The sequence below is a fragment of the Clinocottus analis genome, unplaced genomic scaffold (genome assembly GCF_023055335.1).
Source record: "Clinocottus analis isolate CAN_PGR_092001 unplaced genomic scaffold, fCliAna1.0.p SCAF_14, whole genome shotgun sequence".
NCBI lineage: Eukaryota > Metazoa > Chordata > Actinopteri > Perciformes > Cottidae > Clinocottus > Clinocottus analis.
The window spans coordinates 9,154,537-9,165,872 of NW_027175865.1; the positions used below are offsets into that span (position 1 = coordinate 9,154,537).

An 11,336-nucleotide genomic window follows, 5' to 3' on the forward strand; every position below is an offset into this window, starting at 1 on the left:
TACACACAGTTATTTAAGGAAAAGACAGGAGGAGAGGAGAGAGACAGTGAGGGAGAGGAAGTCAATCAGACAAATAAGAGGTGATTTTCCCACTCAGGAGGAAAGGGGAGGGGAAATGATGGAGAAGAGAGGGAGAGAGAGACGGGAGAGCAAAGCGTTTAGGCCATAAAAGATTTTTAATGGAGCAGAATTTACACAGCCTGCTGAGGTGAACAGATAAAAAACAAACAGCTGCGGTAATTGAACAACAAGCATCCAACCTGCAGTCCTGAGCAGGTTAAAAACACACAGTGTTGACTGACTTTCACCCTCCACCGTTCATGGTGCCACCTCCCGCTCCACTCCACCCTTCTTTCTTAGTCATCAATAAAAACACATTCATGCGCTGACTGAAAAAGAAAAAAACAAAACAAAAAGCTATTCTCTGACTCTACTTAGACCATCAATAATTAAAAAACAGCTTCAACACCAAATGCGTCAGTGTATTTTGAAGGATACGAAAGCAAAGGATTTCAGTGGATTTTGTTGCGCATGGTGGAAAACCTGGAAAAGCCGACCTGAAAAGCCGGCATGTCGGAGGTGAGAGTAGATTAGCTGACTTAGACCGGGTTCAGAGGGAGAGAAAACTGCAAGGATTGAGGGAACACATTCAATAAACAAGCTGCATGTGCCAAATGAGTTTTATAATGTCAAAAAAGAAATTCACCTTCTATGAAAAGCGTGAGAGCTACATTCTGCGTGCAGCTCTGTTAGCACAAAGGACCTTTAACCATCGCCATATACAGTACATGTTTCAAACTGTATCTTCAGTAGATCACTCAAACCATCAGTATAAAGGTTATGGAGAGCATTAGGCTGTGAGTCCTGTTGTGGGTATCTCCCTCCACATCTATAAATAATGTGGCTTAATGCTCAAGCTTTCATAAACAAAAACCATAACTGAGGCTTGTGCCATAAAAGGTTTAAGTAAAGGGATTCCCACACATCGTGGACACAGAAGGCTTCATCTGGCAAAGATTCATGAAAAGTTTATTTTATGAAGCCACTGTTCAGATCAAAGGGAGGGAGAAATAAAGAAGTCGGCTTCCGCTTCCCTGTCAGATTAATGATAATTTCTTTATCGGCATAAACAGTGCATTATTAAAAGCTGCAACCGATTAGCAAGCACGGAAGTGTTCTCTCATCCATTTAATTAATGCAAAGTGTTTACGACCAAATGTGCAGCTAGCAGGAAAAGCCTCTTGAAGTGATTTAGTATTGAAGTTCCAAAAGACAAAGAGAATGACCAAAACCGAAGCAGCGCAGGCTGAAGATATCCTCACGACGAACACTTAATCCCACACTTTCTATGATGCGACTCAGTCTTTCTGTAAGATCCTTCATCACTGGTAAACTCTGCAACTTTATTTTGTAACGCTGGTTTTCTGGAGACTGTAATCCTTAGAAAAACATCGGAAGCAGAAGTTTCTCAAAACCTCCTCAATTAGCCCGGCAGGAAGGTCAGCACAGAGCTCCTTATAAAACAACTACTTGTAAAGATATTTCTCTCCTCTTCAGTAACACTGATGATCGAGGTCAAGTCTAAAAACTCTAAATAATATATGACCGGTATATTTTTACCCTCCTTGGAACCATCAATCACTCTGGCTGATCATTGTTCGGCCCTGATTTTCCTGTCCGTCCACATGCACTATTACTGAATATTTCAGACAAGGAGGGGGAGCGCTGCACCGAGCCAGAGACTAAGATGGAGTGTGACAACCAAGATCAAGACATGGCATGGCTTGTTGGGTTTCCACAGTACTAACATTAGTTGGACATTGCAGTGACCTGATAGGCGACTGATAGTCTGATGTTAGACTGGAGTTCCACGACCCCAAAGGACCTCTCGCTGGGATAAATTAGTACAGGCATAAACAGGAGGGCTCATGTGATGATCTATATGTGGCACTGTCTATGGTGGAAATGGTTGAGAGGTCAAAGGTGAGGGGAAACACTCAAACAGATCCCTCTGAATGTTGTCGCTCGTCGGGAAGGTTTACCCACAGACGCACACATAAGAGGAACAACAGTAGCTGCGACAATGAGTTGATGAAGCAATTTGAGCACAATTATGCTAAGAACTCCTGAATTTAAAGCAATTGTTGAGATAACATTTGAATGATTCTGTGGTTCTTTTCTCTGTTGTATATCATTGTAGACTTCATATCTGTGGGCTTTAAACTGATAGTCGGACAAAAGAAGAGATTTGATAATTTACCCTTTCCTCTGGGAAACTGTGTTATTGCTTTTTTATACACTAAACAATGAACCAATACAATAATCATTAGTGGCAGTCCTCACCAACAGCTCCTCAGTAATACACACAGTAACACAATGAGGGCCGCTGCTTGTCTGAACCAGCTCAGACAGACAGACCAACTTTCCTCCTGATGTTTTAGTTTTACAGACGGTGGACCAAAAAGAAGCGATTCAAAGGTGCAAAGAGTTATTTTACCGTGAGTGAGTGAGTGAGTGAGTGAGTGAGTGAGTGAAGGGACTATAACAAGCTGCGCTTTTCACTTCACACACCATTTAAAACAGAGCCTCGGAAAATGCGAGGGTCTGCAGTGGCGTCTTAGCAACAGATCGGGTTGGTGAACCGAGGAATTCTTATTCACAGACGTTTCCAGGAACACTATTATCTCCTTTAACAAGATACTGCATCCTTACAATTCCTCCCTCCCTTTCTTTCTTAGTGTTTTAGTCGAGTCTGTTCATCTAACTAATGCCAAGTTCCCAGGAGGGGAGAGGAGAAACTGAATTAGCATACAGCTGTTACAGTGCCAGGAGCAGGTGTTCGAGGAAGTGTCTCCTCCACAGCAGCCAGTTGACATAGATGTAAAACAGATTACAGTAATATAACCGTAGCCGTTTAGAAGGCAGGATGTTAAAGTTGCCCTAGACCTTTATCGAGAGGGGAATCTGTCTCTACGAGGATGCATCTTGTGTGCAGCTGTGACAGCAACAAGGAGTTGTGAGAACTGTGGTGGGACTTAAGTGGGAGCCCGTGGAGAGACATTACAGTGGAGAGCGACTTCATGCCTTTCCTACACGCTCCAACACACACCTGTGACGACAGGCTCTCTGGAAGCGGCGCATCTGTTTCAGCGTCCCCCATCACGATGCAGGACTAATTAAAGGTTCAATGGAAGTTAGCAAAGCGCCCTACACAGCAGTGTATGGCTCAATTTAATTACAATAGATCAAAGCCCCCTTAATTGAGCTTCTTCATACAATGTGTTTCCCTCACACACGGTACAGCGCTCAGCATGGCGAGCACCTCACATGTAATGAATCAAAACAAGTGCACAGCTCAGGATGATACAGTATCACGGGAATGATCCACTCAGCGACACACATGTGCACTCAACACACATCATGTCAGAGTGCAGAGACTTTTTAAAAAGCCTGGTGAGGGTACAATTTGCACTCTGTTAAGGCGGCAACATAAAACCATCCATCCCAGAGCCGGCTCTATTCCAAAGTCAGTCCAGCTCCGTCTTTGAGGCCGTGGCATCTGAAACATGATCTGGGCACCTCAGAAGGCCGGCCCCGGCCTCTCCGTCAGAGAAAAAACAATGTCATGGCTGCCATCCCCTTCGACACCCATTAACATCAGGGAGAATGTCATCTGCAACTGCCCTGCAAAGGCCAAGGCTTTTATTGAGCAGCATGTTAGTCCTGTGTGTGCAAAGACATGTTCGCAGTCCGATGGGAACGGAAAAGGCAGCAACAAATAGAGAGAAGTGAAAGAGCTGAAGGTCAAAGCGAGAGTAGCATTTTGCTGATTCCCACTTACGAGTGTGTCAACGTTATATGATGAGAACACATATGGGATGTTCTGCAGTGGGATTTCCCTGTTATAAACACGTGATGGCATTGGCAGGGAGACGGCTGTTCTTTTCTAAACAATGACGGTGAAAGCACGGCCCGGTCCAAGGAGCTCCCACACATAATGCTCTGTCCACTATGTGCCAGATGGAGGACAGCTGCTGGGGCACAAGTGGTCTGGGTTTCACTTGAAAAGACAGTGACATACACTGACGCTCTTGGAAAACTGTAAATAATCACTCAGTGAACTTTAACTTTTTTTCAACACCATTCAAACACAAGTGTTCTGATTTAGTCATTTGAGGGGTTACATTTAAATCTGACACGGGTGCACATTCAAACAAATGACAATTCAGTGCAGTTTGGTCTGGACAGATACAAGCTGCATGTTTCACATGTTAGTTTTGGGCTGTTGGAACAGCCATTGCTACCAGTGAGATCACGCTTTTCCAGTGTTTACATGTTGTATACATTATACTGCATATGGCACGCGAGTACTTGAAATGGTAAATGGACTGTACTTGTATTGCGCTTTTTCTATTCTTCCAACCACTAGAATGCTTTAACACTACATGTCATTCACCCATTCAAACCCACTTTATACACTGATGCAACGTGCCACCCGCCCATCCGGACTAACTAGCATTCATACACATTCATACACATTCATACACATTCATACACAGCTACGGGAGCAACTTGCGGTTAATGTCAGTGACAGCAGAGGAGTTGCTTCCTTTGAGCTCTATGTTTTGTTCAAGATTATTCTTCATATGGTTAAAAAGCTGTCATGTAATAATGAATTCAGAATGGATTCAAGTATTTTTTACGAATGCATGATTTACTTCACCTGTCATAAAAATACTGCGATGAACAAATTCAGTCTTAGTTTCAGTTTTTAACCACACTTACAACTCTTATTTCCACGTTCAAACGTAGTTCCTTCTTGGTCCTCCTGGAAGATTTAATCAGACACAGACGAGGGAAATGAAAGAGAAGACCTCGTGCTGTGATGATGTATGACATGTAAGCGCGCTAACTGCAGCCGAAGCAACTCTGCCTGTTTAATTGGGAAATACATCATGTGAGTGATCAAAACACATGATTGAAAACAAGTGTAATGCCGCCTCCTCGCAGCACGTGGCTTATCTCACTGACTTTATTCATCTTCATACAGTTTTTATTAGATCAAAAAGGCAAATGTTGAGTTTTAGATGTGCTGCACTTGGTCACACACCAATGAAAACAAACGGGGACGATGACGGTATACACTTACATGAATGCGTGGTAGATGAACGCCCATCCTCTTGGTCGCTCCAACACGTTGTACATGCAGTTCTGCAACTTTCTGTAGCGTTTGCTGGAAACGGACGAGTTGGCCCGGGGTCCGGGCGGCCCGGGCCGCGGGGTGCCCAGCAGACCTGTGCGGTGAGACGGGTGTCCGCGCTCCGGGCTGGACGGCTCGCTTCTCTCCGTGTGGACGGCGGTGAGAGCCACAAACTCGACCCGCCTTTCGTCGTCCGGATTCGGAGGCACCAGCATCCTGATGCCGCCGTTGTTGGACGGACTTCCTAGCATGCTGCGCCCGGCACCACTAAACTCTCCCGTTTGACTTGACACTTTTCACTGGCTCGTCCGCAGCAGCGCAGAGCAAAGTTTGGACCAAGTCATAGTCCGGGTTGTCTCGTCTGTAAAGTGGACTAATACTACTCGGCTGGTCAAAACACATGGGTGGACACCATCCCTGCGGTCTCGGTTGAAATACTTAAGGTGTTAAAGTTATCTGTAAACCAAGTCCCGGTTGCAACAGAACAGATGTACATTACTTAAATAAGTGCGTCGCACTGACACGTGACCTTCAGCAATCATTGTTAAGAGTCAAATGTGAGAAGTAAAAAAAAAAGTAATTACACATGCACTTACTCCAAGAACAGAGTGAAAGGCTTGTTTTCCCTTTGCAGAAATAACCCAAACTGAGTCAAGTAAAGAACATGACCATAAATACACTGAAAAGCCACAGAGCAGGTGAGCGCAGTGCTCGCGCAGTGGATCTGTGTCCGCTAGAAGCAACTATATCCGAGTCTGTCATTAAGTTCGTCTAAGCTGTTGTTTGTACTTTGAATTGTCAGAGTGAGACTCACCCAGTCGCTAACATCAGCCTGCTCTCTCTCTCTCTCTCTCTCTCTCTCTCTCTCTCTCTCTCTCTCTCTCTCTCTCTCTCTCTCTCTCTCTCTCTCTCTCTCTCTCTCTCCCTCACTCTCTCTACTTCTGGTGCGTCTCTCTGGACAAGCGCTCGGAAGTGGAGCGCGCAGAAGTGAAGACCATCAGAAGAATCGCAGACTACCAACTCTAAAACTCCAAATAAACGCTCGTCGATGTTCGCATCTGGTTTGTAAACGCGTACAGAGACGCCAACTTTCTCTCTCTCTCTCTCTCTCTCTCTCTCTCTCTCTCTCTGACGGCCAGAAGAAGAAGCGCGGGCGAGAGCAGAGGACGCGGTGGTTGCGCGCGTGGGAGGCGCGCGGTACCGGGGAGAGAGAGGATGGCCGGACAGTCCTCTTCGAGGTGTATGGTAGAACTGATAACTAACACAACTGCAGCTGGTGCATACCGTAATGCTTCAAATATTACAAAGTATCTACAAGGATCAAAGTTCATCAGCTATACCTTCTTTGATATTTTAAAAACATACTTTTTAACGCTCAGGGGTTTTAAGAACACAAGTTTATTTTGTGAAATTAAAATTGTGTTTATTGTGTGAGTTGGGCTGCATTGGTTTGGGACAGCAGAGACAGGTGCAGGGGGACACAGTGGCAGCACCTTAGTGGACAGAGCGATCTAAATATATGAGTGTGACACACACAGAGGCTTATGGTTATGACATAAATACTGCCGTTATGAGCACTGTGCCCTACGGAGACTTCACCTGTCAGAGGGCCTGCATTGTTGGGGGGGATCCCCAAACTCCCGCTGGGCTCAGTGTATCATCCGACTACTGAAAGTGACATCAGCAATCAACAAGGTAATTCACAATTATGCGTGTGAGCTAATATTACTTTTCAGATCGAACAGAGGAGCTCAAATGTTAACCTGGAGGTACTGGAAGTGTAAATTCCTGACGAGAAAAGAATTCTGTTCTCTATTTCCAGCATCTCATTGCTCAAATCTATATTCCCCACTTGAGTGACTTGTTACTCAATGATATCAATGTCTTGATATTTAAGTAGAACATTTAAGTAGACTTATTGCTGAATAAAAATACACTTTATCACTTGCGTCAAACAGAGAAACGGACCTATCACATCCGTGCGTTCAGCATTGGTAAAGTTCTACATTGTTGCACAACAACAGAACAGAAAGGTCACTCATGCTAACTATGCATGCTCATTGTGGCTGCTGCTGCTTATGGATCATGCAGGTCGGTGGAATGGGGAGTGGGAATGCAGCTGGAGTCTCTCAAGTCAATTCCACGCATTATTCCCAGGGCCCAGGCCCATTGCATAACGAAACATCACTAATCCTTAACGCTTTGCTCGAAGTCTCACATATTGACTGGCTATGAAATGGAACAAACTTTTGTTTGCAGGCTGGTTAACATGACAAATTAGTCGAAAATGTGAGGCAACATTTTTATAGCATAGATGTAAACAATATTTTCTTGAATTTATTGACTCTTAAAAAAAATTACTCAATAAGAAACATAAAAGTTCCTTTACCATGACATAGAATAGATAAAAGCAGTGAATCCTGACATTAGAGAAGCTGGAACCACAGACTGTTTCCCACATTATTAGATTAAGTATTTTTATGAAAATGGAGACAAATAATTTCATTGTATAATTGTTTCATTTTACAAGACTGACTTCAAATGAGGCAACCAGAGTATGCCGGAGCCCTGAGTGAAATAAATAACAAACTCTAAAGGCACAATCCATCAAATAAATGTTAACAAAAGTGTAACCCCATCATGGTTCCACGCCTATTTTAAACAACAAAATGCAGTTGAGTTTGATTATCAGGATAATGTCGCCAAAAGCCAAATGACAACAGTCGAAGCAGCTATTAAGTCCAAACTGATTGTTTGTTCTGGTTCCAGACGGCAAGTAAATTAACATCACTCAAGCTGTGGTGCTGTCAAGAGGTTTGATTCAGTGATTTTCGAAAATATAGAAGTGAAACCATTTTATATTTTGTTGAAAAAACTGCTGATATTTAATCTATAAATGAAACCCCTGATTCATCCGTTAGTTAAGGTTTTAATTTACATGTTGACCAAATGAAGGAGCGGGCCTTTAAGCAAAGGAAATTCACACCTACAGGTGAAAGCAAAGGTGTATATTTCAAACCAGAATAGTGATGTAACAAAAATGAGGGACAAGGACAAGGGATCAAATGAGAAGGTCATCTAATAGTAGAGTCTTACTAATAGTAGAGCCTAACCACCGAGTGATGAAAGGAGGAGGTCCTTTCTAAACATCAACACAACGCTTCCTGTACGGGAATCTCCCACTACAACGCTCTCCTTCTATCTCTCCTTTGAGCAGTCCAAACCAGGCCGGGGGGGCGACGATGAAAGAAGGTGCTAACGGACAGGCCCTGCCTGCTCTTACCCTCTGGGAATGACATGAAAGTTGCACCGAGGCAAAGCCACGCAACCCCTCTTTCTATTACAGTACCAGTCCTGCTGCATTGTTGCTTTCACCCAGAAATCAACACTCCGGGCTGGGCAGAGTATCCAACATGGCCTTTGGGATAAAAGCTGCCCGGTGATAACAAACAACAGCTGAGCAAGGTCAGACTGTGAAATGTGAACGAGGAACGGGTTGGATGTACGAATATTGAAAACCAGACCATAAAGGAAGGTGCATACTCTCATGTACACATATTTGATGGTAGCCAAGGTGGAATGAGGACCGCAGGGGCCCAGTGTCCTGCTCCCCTCATGCCCACCTTTTCCCTTGCGGTTATTTTTCCACTGCACTTCTCACTCCAAGCATTCGCTCACGCCCCAAAGAGCCAACTGAGCTACGGGAGCCGACAGCCACCCAGAGAAGCTATGGGAACTTAAAAATACCCACATCAGCATTTGTGAGCTACACATAGTACAGCACAAACCCGCTGCGTCCGACCCCACCAACCTTTTGTTTCCGCTGTGCACTTGGACGTTTATTTACGCCACTTAATGGCTTTCCCAGACCACACTCTTGTTTGCCTTTATTCAATCTTTTTTCTCTTCTTTTTTTCTCCCCTTTAACGGATTTTCTACATGGAAAACATCAGAGGGACTAAGAGAGAAGGACTGGATTGTTGATGTAGTGTCTGTTGTGTTTATGTCGTTGTGATACCTCTGGTTATAGTCTGAGGAGAGATGAAATGATGACATTGTGTCAGACAGCGCTGCGCTTGGATCGAGAGCTCCCGCTGAACAACACACTGAACTGTCATGTCGACGCTGTAAAAATGTCAACGGATGTGAGGCAGCGGTCCTGTGTTCATCATTCTGCTTCATGAATGTGTCAAGTGTCAACCACTACATCCAGTGAGGGAGTCAGGAAGTACACCAGTTCAGTCAGTGGCCCATTCATGAAGAGTCAAAGGATCTTCTGTAACTCTTAGGACTTTTACAGCAGTGACAGAGCGCGCTCCGACTGAGTGTACATGCAGCATGTTGTTGAAGCAACTGCAGGTCAGACACTACCTCACTTCCGCCAGGCAACCATCCAAACCCTGAGCTATAAAAAGAAAGTTCCAACACACATAAGCAGCAGTTTTGTGTCAATTTCAAAATATTCAGGGGTCCGATGACCTAAAAGGTTAAGGTCCATCCACAGGTTGAAAAGATCTGTCTTCAGTATCTGGGGTGAGGCTAGATTATAGCAGATCTTAAGCCAAGTTACTCAACTGCTACAATGCAAGTCTGCCTGAGGGATTCATTTTGGCTCTGTGAACAAACTGTATCACAATTGTCCTGAATTAATTTGAACGAAGACATGGACATAATCCGTCCTTTTCAGTCGAGAACAAAACAATTTAATAACCTTGTGAACAAACATCAAGGATTCTACTTCATTGCACTAATTGATACACTTGTTGTGAATCCATTCCACCAGTCGGTTGCTGCTCCTTGTAAAGGGAAACGCACACTAAGAGGATTTCCCTCTGTGGCTCATTGGACTTGGACTGTCACATTACTCTTACACAACACTGAAATGCCAGGACCTGGGAAAAGCTTGCATTGTGGGCTGACGGTGATGAAAAGAAACTCTCCTGACACCTCAGCAAAGCAGAAAAGTGGATCAACCGCAAAGTGGACGTCCACTCCTGTTAAGGGTTCGTCTGTGACTTGGTGAGAGCAACTGGCGTTGCGACCCAATCACAAGGTCCAGGCCGCAGCCAAGACCGTCAGCCCCAATACATCCAGCCAAGGTTGCCTTGATCTGACCCGACGAGCCGGCCAAGAAAAATACCACCAGACGATCCTTTTCATGCTCGACTTAAGCTCGAAATTCTCACAATCCTCGCTGCTTTCATTAGAAAGAGCCGAGCATGAGTCTGCACTCATTAATGCTGTTATTGTTCAGTGATTAGTGGATTAAGAAAGGGCCCTCTGGTTTGACTAATGTTTGCTTGTGGCTCCGACTACTGTGGTGCAGACGGTTGAGTAGTCAGCGGTGTGTTGGGAAGAAACACCTTCAATGTGATACTTGCAACTTTTGATCTTTGTCGTTCAACACGGACACGATGTTGAATGTGAGACATTTTACGTGTGTTAAATGGGACTTTTGGATCTCTCTGCATATCTAATGGTCCATTTCACCATAAGTACTTCTCTTCCTTTTAAGATTTAGGTCGGATAAGGAATGCAGTCGGATCTCACAGGAGCTGAGCAGTCTCCAGCCAAATAACTCGTGACTCTATTGTTACCCGCTTGTCCTTTGGAGCACATGAAGCTGAGGTGAACACAGCAGAGGTGTTCGTATAGTTTGGGTGCAACGTGGGCACATATTGATTACACATTTTGCTCATGTCTCTGATATTAAACAATGCTCTTTGTGGGAAAAATTGTTAACCCCTTGTTCGGCCAAAAATCAGGTGACCTAACACAGGAGTTCAGCCTCATTTACGGTTTGTTAAATCAGTGCTGCCCTCCAGTGGCCATCTGGGAAAACAACACAAGAGTCACACCAACACTGTTGAAACCACCAATATTTTCTTGAGCATTTAAAATGCTCTTTTATCATAAAAGCAACAATTTAATGATATTTTGGTGGCTCTCGCAGAGGGTTGCATCTACCTGGAAATACAGTAGGATGCCGACTGGGTTGGTTCAATTCTTATCTCTTGGTTTGCTGTTGCATTTCTCTCCTGTCTCTGTCTACATTAAAGTGCCTAAGTCACTTAAAATAACACAAATAAAAACAAAGATTTGTACTTTAGGACAGAAACTCAGAAAAACACGACTC

The 11,336-nt window shown here is 44.2% G+C and overlaps 1 protein-coding gene across 2 annotated transcripts in view; it reads right to left on the minus strand.

Moving 5' to 3' along the window:
• LOC137784627 (potassium voltage-gated channel subfamily KQT member 4) overlaps window positions 1-5,869 on the minus strand; it is a 42,683-nt gene extending 36,814 nt beyond the window's left edge. For both annotated transcript variants that reach the window (XM_068575446.1, XM_068575447.1), the window contains exon 1: window positions 5,150-5,869. In XM_068575446.1, coding sequence (XP_068431547.1) covers window positions 5,150-5,451 — 302 coding nt within the window. In that variant the 5' untranslated portion in view covers window positions 5,452-5,869. The remainder of the gene's footprint in view (window positions 1-5,149) is intronic.
• Between the last annotated feature and the right edge of the window lie 5,467 nt (window positions 5,870-11,336).